The sequence below is a fragment of the Bombus vancouverensis genome, chromosome 15 (assembly GCF_051014615.1).
Source record: "Bombus vancouverensis nearcticus chromosome 15, iyBomVanc1_principal, whole genome shotgun sequence".
NCBI classification, from domain to species: domain Eukaryota; kingdom Metazoa; phylum Arthropoda; class Insecta; order Hymenoptera; family Apidae; genus Bombus; species Bombus vancouverensis.
The window spans coordinates 905096-923000 of record NC_134925.1 but is presented as its reverse complement, the minus strand read 5'-3'; the positions used below and the strand labels follow the sequence as shown (position 1 = coordinate 923000).

The window sequence follows — 17905 nt, the reverse complement described above, 5'->3', positions numbered from 1 at the left end:
TACCTCGGAGGTGTCAATATAATGGAACACACGTTGTATTAATAATCAAACTCCAGGCAGAAACTGCCTAGCAACGGCGTTTGGAACTTTCTCGATGCTTCCAACGAGTATATAACAAACAAATGCAATCGCACAGCGAGGAAAATTTCCATCAGTTTATTATTCGTGCGATTGCCTTGGAGAGTGACACATCGAGCAGTTTATACCGAGCGTCTTAGCAATCGTATTTTGTGCCTAAAATTATTCTACGCATAGTAAAGAGTCATCCCATTGACCGTGGATTCGTTTGAACCCAAGAACATTGTTAATAGCGTTCATTAAACTCATTATTCGTCAAACTTATTATTCGTTAAACTCAATATTCATTATACTTTGTAAAAGTCTTGTATATACGTGTAAATATAATCTCTGCTTCGTAAAACGATGGCTAATCCAAACGAAGAATTGTTACGCACCCTAAATTCTAATGTTAACCCGACATATATATATAATAAATATTAAATACTTTTTATAATAGTGGATAATTATTTGTGAAGATTGTACGGGAAAGCGATACATTGTAAATGGATTATCGTGTTCTTCTTTACTTACTATTATATATTACTATACTATGCTATACCATACCATACCATACCATACCATACCATACCATACCATACCATACCATACCATACCATACCATACCATACCATACCATACCATACCATACCATACCATACCATACCATACCATACCATACCATACCATACCATACCATACCATACCATACCATACCATACCATACCATACCATACCATACCATACCATACCATACCATACCATACCATACCATACCATACCATACCATACCATACCATACCATACCATACCATACCATACCATACCATACCATACCATACCATACCATACCATACCATACCATACCATACCATACCATACCATACCATACCATACCATACCATACCATACCATACCATACCATACCATACCATACCATACCATACCATACCATACCATACCATACCATACCATACCATACCATACCATACCATACCATACCATACCATACCATACCATACCATACCATACTATACTATACTATACTATACTATACTATACTATACTATACTATACTATACTATACTATATTATTATGTATATATACAGGAGAATGAAATCATTTAGTATCTCGTGAAATAGTACTCTCTTTAGTCTTTCATTTTCATAATTTGGAAATGTTTCAGCTTATATGTCGATTCGATATTCGCTGAATAATTTCAAAGCTGAATGAAACGTCGTTCAATATTCAGCCATAGCTTCGTAATTCTTCTTAGCACGCGCATTCCAACAGTATTCATTTGACAACTTGTAGTTTTCCAACGCACAAATTCTCTCAACTCTTTTGTATTATTTGCAGTTTAATCATCTTTCTACATATATATTCACTCGATATTGCACAATTTCAAACCAATAACATCGTCGTATTGACTAAAATTTATATACTAAAATTCCAAACGATGAAAAAGATGAAAGTTAAGAAGGTTTATTTTAAGAAGTTTCAAGGACTTTCAATCTCAAAGAGGATCTTTTCCCCTCGGCACTTACACAGAAAATTCTACTTTTCATCCTCGTACCATCTTTATCGAAAGGAATCGAAACCAACCGCTTTTTTTCACATGGCAGATTTTCTTTGTAAAAATGCTAACACGAAGTACTTATCGGAAATTCATAGATCTACAGGCTATCTATCATTATCGTCGCAACTAAAATAACAAAGAAAATGAAATATACCTTTGTAAACTAAAGTCTACGATAAACTGGCGGATGCTATTACGAGATTCCTAATTAAAAAAAAAACAAAGAGAAACAATAATAATAAATAGTATCCAAAAGCCTGAGCCTCTCCGAACCAGATAGTCGAATGTTCATTGTCGATCTACGAACTTATCTGCTACGAAACAAAATTTTTCAACCAGAAAAAAATTACTTATCACTGTATATTCTACCATTCTTAGTCTACCATAGGATTCCCCATACTCTGAAACTCTACTCTCAAATCTCTCTCAAACCTTCGTGTCGGACAAAAGACTTCGGCATCGTAAAGACCCCACCTTCGGGATCAGCCAGCCCCTTTACCATCCACGTAATCCATACACGATTAGGCCGATGAAAATTCCGGCGGAAGCTTGTATTCGTACGAAGGCTACCAACTCTTGCTAACGGACAAAAACGTCGTTGGGTCACCGCGGGGGCGGCGACTCGAAACCGAGGGGTGGAGGCTTTGGCCGTGCCGAACTACGAGGATTTCGAAGCGAAGCCCTCGTCTGGGTTGGGCAAACTGACCCAGATAGGTGAATAGTAAATGCACCCTCTACACTCCAGCCAGCAACCTCCGTTTTGCGGAAAATATCTCTTCCCCCGTTCCTACTCTCTCGGACACTGTACCAGCCTTTCGTCGCATTGCTCCGCTTCCAACCCTCGCCAGTGAGTGGACAATACAATTTCGAAATATGAATCAACGCGAGGGGATGGCCAGCCCTGTTTACAACCGCTCCGAGACAACGTCAAAAGATGAAAATGTATCAGTCAGTCGATGGACGGCAGAAAGGGAAAAGTTGCCGTGGTACTTTTTATTTATTCCATTCCTATTTTTTTCTCTTGTTAATCCTTGTAATAGAGTTTATTGCTTTTTTCCTTTCCTCTAATTTTGCTTGCGGACGTTCATACATAGTTTTTTCACGTCGATACGATTACTAGGAACATTTGCAGATGAACCATGGACGAATTTTTTGGTGTCATCTTTTTTTTAATCATCGTGGAGTGGTTATTGTTCTTTCTTTCTTTATTTATTTATTCATTTATTAATTTACTTATTTATTTAATTGTAGAAAAGTTTGCGTCCTTTTTGAGTTAGTTAGTAGGAAATTAGTTAATTTTGAGTTGGTTAGTAGGAAAACGATAGGGGAAATTGGTTCGTTAGTTTTATCGGAAAATTGTGGCTTCTTTCAAAAACAGTGGCGGTTGTTTGCGAATGAAGAAAGCAAAGAAAGTAGACCGGTGCGATAAACATACCAGTGGATATTTCATAAAATGTAATCAGGATATAAGCAGCGTAAGTAAACAAGTGATGCAAAGTAAAGGAACAATGTGAATAAACAAGGTAGGATGTCAACAACAAGCAAATCAACGATGTAAACAAACAATTTGAACCTTGAACTATATAAACTAATACAACTAGAACTATAAATAAACTGGTAGGCAAATAAGTCAAGTAATAGGTGGCGTAGGGTATAGTAATTGCAATTTCGCAGAAATTTTCTGTCATTTAGAAGCAAAGGTATGTAGACGCGCAAATCAATCCCAAGAACCATAGAAAAATTTCAATCGAACTACGTGCCCGCTACTGGGGGAAGATTCACCCAAGGAGTGCTATTATCTATCGTATAAGTAAGATTATAATATTTACGAAACTTGAATAATCGTTGTATTTAATTTCAAGTTTGTGCTGAAAATGTTATGCCAAAGTATTTTTCCAAGTATAGCGCGATTTTCTGAAACTCATCCTTCGGTGGAACGCTCCAATGCGAAAGTATTTTATCGTTTTTATACAGAACTCGGAGGTTTATCTAAGAGAACCGAAAAATCAGTTAGGGAGTCAGAGACGGGCGAAAAAAGCCGGGACAACGCGCTCGGTTCTCGTTTATTCAAATTACTTGTGCCGGAACACACCGTGATCGCTTATCCCATCGAAACGAATTGTTATTTTGTTAAGCTTAGCCAAAGGTAGAGAAGCTCGATTATTTCGACTCGATGAATTTCAATGTTTGCCTCGTGCTGAACCAACGAGATTATTAACATCCAGCTCTCCGTAGAGAACGTGCTAATTCTCATGGAAATTTTCGTAAAACGAAGAGAATTACTTTAACAAATGCCAAATGGAATCTTTGTTTGCACGATGTCTTATTTTGCTCATCTTTTTCCGACGAATAACGCTATTTTAAATCGTCGATTTAATCGTGTCCTCGTTCTCACTCTACTCATTACTACTATCTTACCTTTATCCTTGCACTCCCTCTATCTCGCTACTTTCGTTTCATTCCCCCATCTTTTCGCGACGAAGAGTCGTCGACGATCCGCAAGTGCGCAAATCCGCAAATTTCATCGACCGCAATGTATCAAGTCTCCTCGTTCGCGGAATTCAGAATAGCAATTAAGGATTCCATTCTTAGATTCCGTCGTAGTCTGTCGTTCTCTGTTGTTGTCTGTCGTTGTCTGCCGTTGTCTGTCGTTGTCTGTCGTTGTCTGCCGTTCTCTGTCGTGCATGCAGCATCGCATAGCATCGCGCCACCGCAATGACCACTATGCAGGACTGCTATGTGACCCCACGAGGATCAGCATGTGATCGCGCGCGCGTGCAATGCACCATCGCGGCAGGCATCCTGTTCTACCACTGTTTACGTGGAATTCGTGTTGGTTCTCTAAAAAATTGAGGCCTACAACAATTGCAAGGTATTTGCACGTTCATAGCTAAATTGCGAAATCGCCAGTTTCTAGAATTTCTTAATAACATCGTGTATCGTTTATTATCATTACATCGTCACGATTGGATTAACATTTATTTTTGAAATCTCTTATAGTTGTCTTACGATTTCATGAAATAGCGCTCGTTTTTCGCCAACATCTATCAACACGTTTGCAGTTAAATTCAGAAATTGTTTATTTCTGCAATTAAGAGAGCGCGGACAGTTTAATTTCAAACGCTCCGTACTCGTGCTTCGTAGTTTTGGTAAGAATTACTATCCATGACATAAAAACGGCACAACAACTGACATCCAATATAAACGTTTCATCCTTTTTGACGATGTCTTGTTGTCAGGATAATTTACCATTGCATTAATTATACCGCGTACCAAGCGTTCAGCCGATTATTCCCGATCGAAACAATTTTCTTCTCTACTTATTTTTTCGCTAATTTTTCCAACAATCCTTACATAAAATCATCACTGTAATTTGAATAGAAAATAATTTAATCAAATCACTTGCTACAAATAATCTGCCGTACCGTTATAACTCGATTCTTTCACTCGACTACTTCCTTCGTCCGAACAACGTTTCCAAAGACCTTGAAGATTGCCGAAATTGCCACAGGGGAATGGAAGGTCCATGGTCGGACATCGTTGACAATCAGATGACAAAATGCCCGAGCAAAGTCAAGCTTTTCTCACGTACGATTAAACGGTGTCAAGAGTAGTTCAGGTCGACGTTTCCCTTCCATTCGTTCTGCACTTGGTTCGATGACTTTCATTCGACGAAAGATATTTCAACGGGATACACGACGACTGGCACCTGGTACCGCACTCTGCACGCCGGGAACACGTAGTAAACCAAACCCAGATAGTCCAGATAGCCCAGATAGGTAATTAGCTGGCTAAGCACTAGAGTACTCGGTACATGAGGATCCTTGAAACAGAATGTGGCTTGGAGGTGAAGAAGCGTACGATGGCCCGCGAGCAAGCGGAAGCAGGGACAAGTAGAACGGTAGTCTGCCTGCGGCATGGCAGTGCCGTGACTAATCTGGATCTGTGGCTGAACAAGTACCACTTGACTAGCCTTCGTCCGGGAGTTGCCATCACTCAACGACCACTTTGCGCCCCTACGACCTCCTTAACATAATATACATATAAATTATATATATAGATAGATAAAAGGTGCCTAGAAATAGGCGTCGAATAACTTCGCGAGCTAGTGTAAGTAACGTTTTTCTACTATTTCTACTATTCTTTATTAAAATGTGATATCGAAATACGGATGTATTTACTGCACTTTTACGTGATTCGAAGAAGCTGTTTTGCAATCGAACGAAGCGGAAATAGAAATGTCAAGGTGCGATGCCGAAACCCGACTCGAAACATGCCTTAAGATATTATACAGAGTATAGTATATGTATACACCTCGCTCACCCTTCCCCTTTGTCTCTTACGATAGTTTCTACGATGAAGCGAGATTCCAAGCGAACGCTACTTGCATTCTGCGGATCGAAATTCTTTAGAACCTGTGGATTATCGTGCATGTTACACCTGTTTCCCCCTTGGAAATTTCCACATCTTGTCTTTCACTTCCAGATGTGAGATCCGATCGAGATAGTAAAATTTCAGTCGAGAATTGTCTGAATTTGGTTAATCTTTCGATTGTGGAGCAGACAGATGACGGGCCAGTTCATTTCCGTTTGGAGATATTTTTATTTTTGTTCGAGTGTTTGTTCAATCTAAGAAGCTGCTTTGCAAATGCAAAGATACATACTTCAACATTCTTTGATTAAAAGCTAACAAATTTGAGAAAAATGATTGAAACATAATAGATTATTCGCTTAGATGGAGTTTACAAGTACTTTTAAAGAAATGCGAACGAATTTGTCATTCAACTTAATAGGCGTTTCAAACCAAATTATTATATTAAAATTATGTTCTATGCACTTTGCTTTGTCGTTAATCAAACGGGGCTATTTCGTGCTTAAAGAAAGGAGAAAAGTCGAAGAAAAACTCGTTGGAAAGGGGTGAGACTCGAGGAGAACACGTGACGATTTCGCGTGACGCAAGAGAACTCACTCGGGTCTCGTTTCCTCTTTACGACGGATTTTGCCGTCACGTTTACTTTCTCTCGAGTGTCTCGGAAACGTACATATGCCCCTTGTCGTCTAACTTGGCAACCTTAAATTACTCGCAAATTGTTCCTGCCACCAACAAACTTTTCCAGCAAGGATATTGCATAGTTTTCCACAACCGTATTCCTACGGTATTAAAATTTATTTTTTACAATCTTAACGAATTATCAACATGTTACCTACATTATTTTATCTGAAATAACGCAGACCAATTTATTATTTGCGAGTGATCTCATTTTATTTGTATCTCGTTTCTCCAAGTTAAATTTATTACGTTTAAATTTCGATACTGCTGTAATCTACTTTCAATTTCGATACTTTTTCGATACTTTCAAATTCAATACTACTACATCTACATCTACATCTACATCTACCATAATCGCTAAATTCATATATCATTCCCTTTTTGTTATTTTTTCTATCCCTTTCTATCTTATTTCTTGTAAAATTGTTTCCTAATTAAAATTATGTACTGTTAAAATTGGCAAAATTTTAGGCCGTGCTCTTTCCTGCTTTTTTTCCTCTCTTTTTTCTCTTCTTTTCCTCTTTCTTTTTCTCTCTTTTCTTTGCTTTTTTTTAATCCAGCTAGTTCTTTGTTCGAATCAGGCAATAAACAACGGAACAGTGTCCAACGGACGAAACTGTGCTCTTGATCTTGCTTCTATCAGATGTATCGGTTGGAAACTAGTTTCGTTTCCACCATTTCGAGACCCTGGATTTACGACGTTGAATCTGTTTGCCGTTTAGCGTAAACAAAGATTTAGGTCGATGAAATTTCATCTAGATACTCAAACAGTTCTGTAAAAGTTAACTAAAGGCATCTTCCTATTTAAAATGTAACAACGCCTGATATTCATTTAAGCCGAGCGATCTCCATTTTCGAAAAATATACTCGCACGAAAGCATTGTAGATTATCTCGTTGCATGCAAAAAGTTGGGGGAATTTTTGTCATTGAGAAATTATCACGGACTTTGAAAGTACTTTTAGATATTTAAAAAGAATTATCCCCGATACTCTTTTACCATGATGTGAAAATTCAACAAGATATTGACAATTTTTTAAAACAATTCTTAATGTTCGAAGAGAATTATCTATCGAAACAGCAAAGCAGATGAATTACTTTTTCACGGTAATATAACAATTGTACATGGCTTGGACTGGCTTTGGATTCATCCAAAATTCTTTAAAATCACATATCCATTTGTATGAAAAACTTATTGTGAAAAAGGGAAGATCGTTAAATCTCATTTTCACTATAACAAAACATTGCAGGGCCTAATCGTAATATAATTATCAAACTATCTTACGGATGACGCGTGAATAAACACTATGGATGCCTAATAATACACGTTATAAGAATATCGATTTCCGCCACCGAGGACCTCCTTCCATTTTCTGTGTCGCATTGAACGCCTTAAACTAACTGTCTAGATTACCAGAATATTTATCGATCGTCTGAAAAATAATTCGAAACTTTCGAGAACAATTTATTTGCAGCAATAGAAATAGGCAATTTCAAATTCATCGTAACGCGAAAGATTAAAAATCGTTATAATAATAATTGGTAAACGATCGTTTGATTTGTTCGTGATTCTCTAAATTAATCCTAAACACAAAACCTTCAAATTCACTATAATAATCGGTAGATACGCCATTTAGCGAGTAGCGTGTAATATTATTGTATTTCGTAGAATCAGCAGATGCTTGTTGTAGGAGTCGCAGGAAAAAGCGGAACGAGTTTGGTTCCGAATAAAAGTCACAGCAGAAGTTCCCTCCGCCCTCTCGCCAGTCCGAAAAATATTGCTTGTAAATTTCTAGCGGACAGACCAGTATATCTTGTCCTCTCTTGGCCACTTGATTTACCTCCTCCCATGCTCTTTTTTTTCCTCCTTTTTTCTCCCTACCACGCAACGGTTTGTTTTCACGCGCATTTTTAACGATCACTTGGACGAAGCGACGCTCGCGTTCATTTCCCGTCGCCGTAAATTCTTGCTTTCGTGATAGCATCCACCTTTACCCATCCTTATTTGCCTATTCTTTACCCAGGTTATTTGTTTTCTCCAGGCAAATGCCATTACGCCAGCCTTACGACGCGAATTTTTCCAAGTATCATCTAAAATAACATTGACAAAATTGACCCAGTCGATTTGAATGTTGAATTTTATGATACTTTGTCACGTGTATCGCGTTCAAAACCAGGGGGATAGAAATCTTGAAAACGTATCTGCAAGATTAGTTACCTTGCCAAAAAACGTTATCTTGCCAAGTTTAGTTGATTATTTAGAAAGCGATACTTTTCGTTTAGTGGAAGATTTGTAGATCGATCAAATTTAGTTGCCCCACGCGTATACCTATTCTGTAGAAACAGCTACATACAGATACAACCGATCCAAGTGACTAGTTAGCAATGTATATACAGGGTGGTTGGTAACTGGTGGTACAAGCGGAAGGGTGGTGATTCTACGCGAAAAAAGAAGTCGAAAATATAGAATAAAAATTTTTTTTTTGTTTTTTAAATTTTTTTAAAAATCTACAGTGAGATCCGTTATAACGAGACATGATAAAGTGCACGCGTATCGAGCGAAAATTCAAAGTCGATTTTCTCGAAAACAAAGCCTCAAACGAAAAATTTTTATTCTATATTTTCGACTTTTTTTTCGCGTAGAATCACCCCCTTTCCGCTTGTACCACCAGTTACCAACCACCCTTTAGATGCGAACCTTACGCGTTTCAATCAGTTTGTAATAACTGATTTATGATAACCATAAATGTCATCTGTATCGCTGAGATTCCCATCATTGCTCTCGGATCTTATCGTTCAACATACGAGAACGCGCGTTCAAATTAACAATTGTCATTTTGTTATTATTATGATATATTAGTTACGAAAGAACTGCAAATTTATCAGTGTAAATATCTCTTGTGACAACAGAGAAGAAAGAAAGAGGATGATTTCTAGCGTTCTCAGAGTGCCATATATAGAAAAATTGGCACAGTAGAGGATATTTGTTCCGTTACTGAACGTTACCGTGCGCCAGTGTTTTCCAATTTCCAATCAAATATTTTTGTCGGTTCAGTGGTATATCTATATTAGTGATGTATAGGTATGCAAATTTGGAGAAAGCAGGCTGAAATGTAAGATCGAAGTTGTAAAAGATTATGTTTCAAGGCAGAAGTTATTTAAAATTATTTAAGATAATAGATAATTTAAACGAAGTAAAGTTTGTAAAAATTCAACGTTGCAGTTGATCTTGTAACAAATGCGATTTTTGAAATATTCAAGGTAGAAGCAGAATCTTACGATTAAGGTATATTCAACCCAGAAAATGAAGAAGAAAAAAAAAATAAAAGAACAGATATCTAATTAAGTCATAAAGGAGCAAATAAAACATAATAAAATAAATAAAGACAATTGATAAAGACAATTTTGGTAATATTCGATCTTAGAATTAAATGCTTCGCTAAGAAATGAGATGCGCTATTTGTCAAATTTCTTTCGTTGTCTTCGATTAAAATGTTATATAGTAGAATAATAGCTTAGACGAAAACTCTTGGTGGCAACTGTAGATATTTGGGCCTGTTTTAGATCAGAATCTAGAAACTATCCTCGCCGGATACGTTAGCGGAAGTTTCGCGAATCTTCGAACATCGACGGGGCGGGCCGCAGGACGATAGAAACTTTCGAAACCCACTTGCACGGTCTGTATTGTTTCGTGGTTGTGTATCGTGTTCCTCTGGACGGGATAAGAACGCGTTTCCACAGCTCCAACAACTTTCTACACGTCGAACGCGCATCGACGTCTCGGAACGCGAACGATTCTTTTCATTCTTACTCGAAACTTTTTCGCTTCAGAATGGCTACTTTGAAGTTTTAAGTTGTCCCAAGTTCGTTGCACGGGAATGGAAAATATTTCCTCTCTGTTATTTTCACGTTATTTTATATCTTTATCTTTGTTTCCATACATTAAACTATCAACTCGTTTAGGTTCTCCAAGTGTCCAAATGTACGAATATTTTGAATTTGCGATGAAATTTTTATCAAATTGAAAGAATTTCGAACGAGTTTGCCAGTATCTTCTCCGATTTTGCCAGCTTGCTTGGTGCAGCGTGGAGAATTCTACCGAGAGTGTCGCTGCCTCTCGGCGTTCCAAAGTTCAAAGCTCGTCATGGAGGCAGGTTGAAAAGTTTCGCGGCCCCTTCGACTTCAAAGCGGAAACGGGTCTGTAATTTCTACATTCGCAAGCAATCTTCCGTAGAACGGGTTACCCTAGACGACGCGACGCGACGTGGAAAGATGCGATACACTCGATTTACCGAGTTCGTGATTTAGTTCTATCGCATGGAGCTGCTTTGATCCTCTGTCGCGCTTGTACTAATTAAAAAATTCTACTTGACCCGTACCAATCGCGCAGAAATTCGTAAATTCTTTGTCAAATGAGAAAAATGTAAAATTATGGCAATTGTAGGTACGTACGTACCTACTTGTATACTACCGGTATTTAGTATCTATTCGATAATATTTTCTTTAATGTATTTTCTGCTTTTTTAACGTCTTTTCCAAATTTAGTTGTTGTTTGTTACACTACTTTTCCCCATATTTTTCAAAGCCACTCTTATTATTTTATTACTTTTATTGTTCATACTAGCATTCTTATCACAACTTGTGTTAAGGTTCAAGGTTTCAAGGTTCGGTTCAACAACTTTGAAAATAGAATTATTTTTAGCCGATTCTGCTGTTACTATGTTACCTTTTCTTTCAAATTTCTCATTAACAGACCCTTCACCATTTTTTAACTATGACAATCTCCCTATATTTATTTGCAATTTTGTCATAGTAACAATATCGTATTCGCTAACGATAGGATAATAGTAAATTTTCTTGTATAAATAATTTTAACCAGAGGTTTCGCACCATCGTTCATTTTATCAGTATTACCATTGAACAAAGGATCGTTTGAAATTTATTTCACCAAAGAATTCGCATTGTTTCAGGGCTGACACACAGTCTCAAATGTTATAAATGCGGACAGTACAACGAGGGAGTCGGTAGCATCACACCGTGTATCAATTATACCGCTCACATGCATCTAAAGGAGTGTTTACCCACGGCCGAATGGTGCATTGTAAGTAAACATTTGTCTTATCTTCTATTCCAAACGGCATTTAATTCAATTTGTTATTCATTGTCTAATAGAGGAAAGGAACGTTTTTCTTCTTTTCCTTTTTTTGCTTTTTTTGGTAACGGGGAAAATTTGGAGGATTTGATCAGTTTGAATGATGTCAATCAACGAAGAACACGAGTTTTCGTGGCCTACGCTAAAAACCGAAATTTAAGATCAACTTTCAACATACATATTTTGCTGGATGTTGTCATTTAGCGAGCAAATTGCGAGCGACAAATTTTAGCAGCAGTTCGTAGATAGCGAACGACATTTGACTGTAATGGAAAGCGTATATGTTACATTTGTCATTCTCGTATGTTCCGGCTAGCTCGGATTCCGACTCAAGTGGACAATTCTGTGTATCGATTTATAAATTAAATATTACAACTACAAGTTTGAGGTTTACAGAAAAGAAGAAAAAGAAACGAAAAAAGGAAAGAAAAAAGAGTTGGATGCAAGTAGCAGAAAGAGTTTCAAGAGACTTTCAATGAACTGGGAAAGCGAAGATCGAAGCGGGAAGTAGAACAGCGTACCGAGTCTCAAATGGCGATCGTTAATTGCGGATAATCGTGGTTGTTTCCAAGTCGTGGCTCTGTTTCGTGTTTTTGTCGAGGAACAAAGTGCCTCCAGACGCTGTACAAGTACAACGCTGTACAAAAAGTGCAGAGACGTTCACTTTTTGTCGTTGCGAGGCTGAAAAACACTTCAATTTGTTTCTTAAGAAGCGGAGCTTGTGGAATTATTTCGAGATAATGGAAAATGTTTGATACAGAGAGAAATTTCACTACTTTCTTCTTGTATAATAAATTTCTTCATTTCTATCAATATTTCGTACTTTCGTCGATTAACAAACAGGTAGACGGTTATATTCTTTATTTTAGCCCCGCAGCCCAGAAATCCTGACTCGGTGTACACTTGTTCTAACTTTACGATAAATTGAACCAAAGAACTGTAATTGGGAATTGCTGTCGACTCCATATCTCAATTCAACGACCTCGAGACACTTAATCGAATCGCGTAATCTGTTTATCGTGTTCTGGCACGTGTCTCACAATCGCAATCCTTGCCAGGATCGTCCTTGAAGGAGATACAATCCTGGTGAATTAACGGGCCATCTCGTTCGACTCTATCAATTCCCAATCGCGCACTGCCTTCCGGCTAGATCAGCGTTCCCGTAACTGCATTATCATACCGTTGGATATTCTGACGTGGCCTTCGAATTACTGCCACCGGTGCGTTTGCCTGGTATTAATTAACATTTTGCGACAGCAACGGGATGACTGTCCGCTGTGTGAATAGATTTAGCTGATCTCCCATAGGACCGTCAGATCGTTTAATTGCGCGATAGAATTGGCAGCGAGTTAGATTCGATTTGGAAAGCGGGATTTTCGTTGTTTGGGAATTCTGTTGCTACTTGGAGTGATATATTCTACGGTGGAGAGGACGAATAGATGGCTCTTTAAAACCGGAAACGGTAACGGTAACACGTTGCAAACTTTCCAGACCAGCTACACTCGATTTAGATAGCTTCTCACTGTTTTAGTTGCGAGTCGTTCCATTTTCAAACTCTCTTTATTTAAAATTTTCCAAAAAAGGTTTTCCAAAAGGTTCCAATTAGAGATAGATCTCCGATTTGAGTGATCTTGCGTATTAAAATGTTTCGAAATGATGCAGTTAAGAAATATTCCAAATAAGAATTCGTTTAATATTAACAAATATTTCATCTATAGGAGATCTCTTAAAATTAAATTAAAAGCTTCGCGATTCATCCGAATCAGAATTCTGCGAAATCGTAAAATCAGAGAATCTGTAAATTTCGGAGCTACGTATAAATCGTCTATACACGCGTTATTCGCAAATTATGATACTACTGTTTGGAAAGTATCGATATGAATGGTAGGTAGCGAAATATAAATTTCGATGTTGATTAAATGTGATCTAATTCTCGCTGACAGTGCTCGTACATACGAGTAACCGTAGCCTGTATTCGAGTGTCGCAGATACTGCCCGACTTTTATCCGGTCGAACAACGTGAAGAGGATCACGATGTATCGTGTAACCGAGAATCGATAGCAACGTTCCCGACGGTAACGGTAGAAAGAGCGTCGCACTTCTGCCGACTTCTGTCTGGTACGTTCCCGATGGAACAAGGAAAATCAGGACAGATGGTCCTACGATAAAATACAACCAGATGGAACACTGACACGTTAAACGTGCATAAAAAATTAACAATTCAATGGCAAATAAAGCGGGTAAAAGTAAATTTTCCAGATTTTCAATAGCTTGAAAATAAATAAACGGCGACCGCGTTTAATCAACGTGATCGTCAATTGCTTTCTTGAGCGATACAGCTGCTTTGCGGTGACACTGCAATCTCTATCTATCCACGCTCTAAATTCTCAATCAGACTCTAGCCGATATAGGAAACGATCAAAGTTGATATTAACGAATTGACAAAAGATATTACTACAACTATTGGCTTTTAAAAGAAGATGTTTAAAATGATTTGTCACCACAGAGTGAGCACCTTTCAGTACCAAGTTGTTCCGAGCATTTATCCAACACGATGTAAGAAATCCAATGAAACAAACAGCACAAGCAGATAGAATATGATTTGTACACTGAATACGATAAATTGAAAAGAGTGGAGCAAACAAGTAGAAAACTTTATTTGCTGGTATGACAGTCTGTTTGCGACGGTGTTGGGGAAGAAAAAGAGAAAAAGCAAGCAAGAAAAAAAAAAGAGACGATAGTGTATGAAAGCTACGTGATGCGCGCTTTTCCAGTTTTTCTACGTTCCACTTCTCACGTTTTAATGCATAAAACATTTAGATCGCGTCACCTCGACGCGATCCGTTTGAAGGTCGGAAGAGCTTTTTGACAAGTTTTCTAACAAAATAGGGCCACGGACAGGGTCCGGCTCCGATCTGGATGGAACCATTTCTCCAAACAAATTGATGCTCGTGTTAAAAGACACACGGTAGAGGTGTCGGAGCAGCGATACTTCTTTCTTCTCAAATTTCCTCAAGGTCTTGGAAAAAGCCCTGAGATATCGCGTTTCGTTGTTTGTTAAGTAGAAAAAGCTTGTAGCCGTTAGGAAAGGTTGACGGCGGCTACTTTGATCATATTCGGCACTACAACGACTGCATCGATTCCACTACAAAAGAATCTGCTTTCTGTTGCCCCCAAATGTCTTCATTGTTTGTGTTTCAAACGTATCCGTGTCAATCGTTCCCACCGGCAGACAAATGGCTCACAGAAAGGCGAAACTATGTTCCTTCATTTTCCAATTCTGTACTACCTAACCTCAACCAGGATTCTTTCGTATTACTTACATCAGATAAAAGTATATCTCTATCTAACCTATATCATTTGCCATATTTCTATCAAGTCTTTCGTTCGTAAAATTTCTTTACAGGCGAATATCATTCGTTTAAATTCGATTCTCAGAAACTTGTTGCCGTCTAAAATAATCTACGATACACAGCAGAGTCCTAAAATAAAATTAAGAAATAACTTAAAATTAATTTTCAATAAAAACAAACATAACTAAAGTCGCAGTTGTCAAAAGAAAGCATCATTAATTTTCACATTAGAATCCCCAAAGCTTATGTTTCTCATAACTTGTTAATTTTAATTCAAGAAACTTTGGCTAATCGATTCCGTCCCCTGAAAGCCCTTTTCATCCATCTTTCGACAACTCGTCTCTCGGAACGAAGATCGATGGATTAGCCATAGACAATCAAGCACGTGAACTCTGGGAGCCACTTACGTATTTCCAATGCTCGGCGCTAGACACCAGCGACACGATACAATACGACACGATACGAGACGATACGACAGAACGTCGATTATTCGCAGCTTGTTTTGTGATTATACATCGACTTCGTTTAAAGCTTTTTACAACGAAAAAGTGCGTGCTACGCGTTTATAATTGCTGCCGAAAATGCCAAGCGGCAGTGCGTGCTCGCGCGCGCTTGTGCGTCCAACTTAATCTAATTTGTAATTATTACACGAATGAAAATTTAGTAGCAGTTCTTAATTTATATAGTGTTCCAAAGTATAAACACACGCGCGTGCGCGCGTATGTATATGTGTATGTATGTATTTCTTTTCACTAAATCATACGAATTGTAGCTTTACATATGTGTACAGTATATTTATTGTATATTACACTGTAGTTAAAGGGTTAAATCGAGCTAGAAATGAGGAAAAAGCAGACAGCTTCTCTATGAACGTTGTCAGTAGCACAGTTGTTCGATTCAAGACCAACGCAACGTATTTACATTTCCCCACCCTCGTCCCCCATCCCCAACTGCTGATTCCAGTAGACATTGTTCGTATGCGTAGCGACGCGACACCAGGATTTCCTCTCCAGCCAGTACGCTTTAACCAGCAAACAGAGATGCTCGCAGTTTCGCAATGCAATTGGATCAGCGTGTACGTCGAAGTACCGTCTCCGGTTAAGAGGCGGAGAACCAGCCGTGTTGTCGATGAACGATGCTTCGAAACTTCGAGTTCGGTTAAACTTTGCTGGAACACATCTAAAACCCATCTTCCGAGATACGTAATTCTTTTTCTAACTAGAAAATCTTGCCGTGACAAGTTAAAAGAGGAGTAAAATATCTTAAAGCTGTCCTTTAGTTTTTACTACGCTTTTTAGAATTTCACTGGCTAAGGAATTATTCCGAGGTGTAAGTGTCGTCCGTGATAATTGTAGCTGCTGGCTGTAGATGTCGCTGCTGGGGTACTGCTATATTTTCTTCCTATTTAAGAATCGTGGAAGAAAAATCGGACTACGGATGCTGGAATTTGAACCCGGGTCTCGAACGTTCGTAACCTAAGGCGCTAACCACTGCTTTTTTTTTATAACGTTTATTGACCTGTAGATGAGTATTGCATTTGTATGTTGTTCACAATAAACAATGGACTTCGGTTGTGAGGTGGTTTAGGCAAAAGTACCGATACGTGACTGTACGACATAGCCATACAATGTTCTACGTGTCGAAATTACATTTTTTAGCTTACTATTTTTAAATTAGATTTAAGTCGCTGTAGAGCGGTGCTTATATATGATATTGTTTTTTTCATCCTATCTCTGTCCTGAACACCTGATCGCAAAAACAGGACAGTTCAGTAGTCTACTTTTGGTTTCGGAGGGTCTGTGGGATTTTGGGAAGGGGCGGGAGAGGGCGGTTGGGGAGAGGAAGGGCGGGGTGTTCTGTAGAATTATTTACAATATTTACAATGTTTACAATATTTGCACTATTTTACACGTTTTGTGGCTCTTTCTCTTGTTATTTTTTTTTATTATGGTTTCGGTATCCACCAATACTTTTTTATCTTTTTTCTGTGATTGTCTTCTGTGTCTTTTTGGGAATGGGCCATGTTGTATCTCCACCTAGTGTCTACGGTCTGTCCATTTAAGTTTTCCTCGTAGAGTATTGTTTTAATCCCTATTTTTCTTTTTATATGGTAGATTATTGGGATATTAATTTGGTCTTGGAGATAGTTTCTTTCGTTTAGGTATAAAACGCTTCGGGGTGGGGAGGGGGGGACCTAACCTGTTGTCAGTGTATTTTTGTAATATGAACGTTATTTGAAAATAAACAACCGAAGATTAAACTATTTTCTTTTATTTTTGCAGCTTGCGCGAAGTGATGTTTTGTTAGTTTTAAGATGTGATAGTCGATGCGGTGGATGTTGGCTAAGTCGTAGATTCTTTTATTTTTTACGTATTTTTTTGAGTCCGCTGTGTTCGTATCTGCAAGTACTCAGGCAAGCCCTGATGCATTTTCTTTCGAATATGCGAATTTTTTCCATTAGGGGAGCTGATGTGTTGTACCAGATTGGGCAGCCGCAGGTTATGATCGGTCTGATTAGTGCTTGGTAGCACAGCATTTTTACTTTGCTGTTGAGATGTTTGGAGTAGAATAATCTTTTTGTTTTCCAGAATGCTTTGCTGGCTTTGGAGAGTTGAATTTCGATGTGCTGCTTGTAGTTTAATTTGTCGTCTATATTTACGGCTAGATATTTTACGCAATTTTTATGTGGTATGAGCTCCCCTTCGTTTGCTTTTTC

At 38.2% G+C, this 17905-nt stretch overlaps 2 protein-coding genes across 6 annotated transcripts in view; one reads left to right on the top strand and one right to left on the bottom strand.

The window, feature by feature from the left end:
• The window catches only part of Mitofilin (inner membrane mitochondrial protein mitofilin), a 114285-nt gene that overhangs the window by 28053 nt on the left and 68327 nt on the right, over positions 1-17905 (bottom strand). Inside the window, exon 15 of one of the 5 annotated variants that reach the window (XM_076624716.1) lies at positions 4557-5663. The exons of the other annotated variants lie outside the window; for them this stretch is intronic. Coding sequence (XP_076480831.1) covers positions 5634-5663 — 30 coding nt within the window. The 3' untranslated portion in view covers positions 4557-5633. Of the gene's footprint in view, positions 1-4556; positions 5664-17905 lie in introns of those variants that run through there. 5 annotated transcript variants of the gene reach the window in all.
• Positions 1-17905, top strand: part of LOC117164494 (U-scoloptoxin(05)-Sm1a) — an 80455-nt gene that overhangs the window by 36565 nt on the left and 25985 nt on the right. The window contains exon 2 of the mRNA XM_033347585.2: positions 11655-11785. Coding sequence (XP_033203476.1) covers positions 11655-11785 — 131 coding nt within the window. The remainder of the gene's footprint in view (positions 1-11654; positions 11786-17905) is intronic.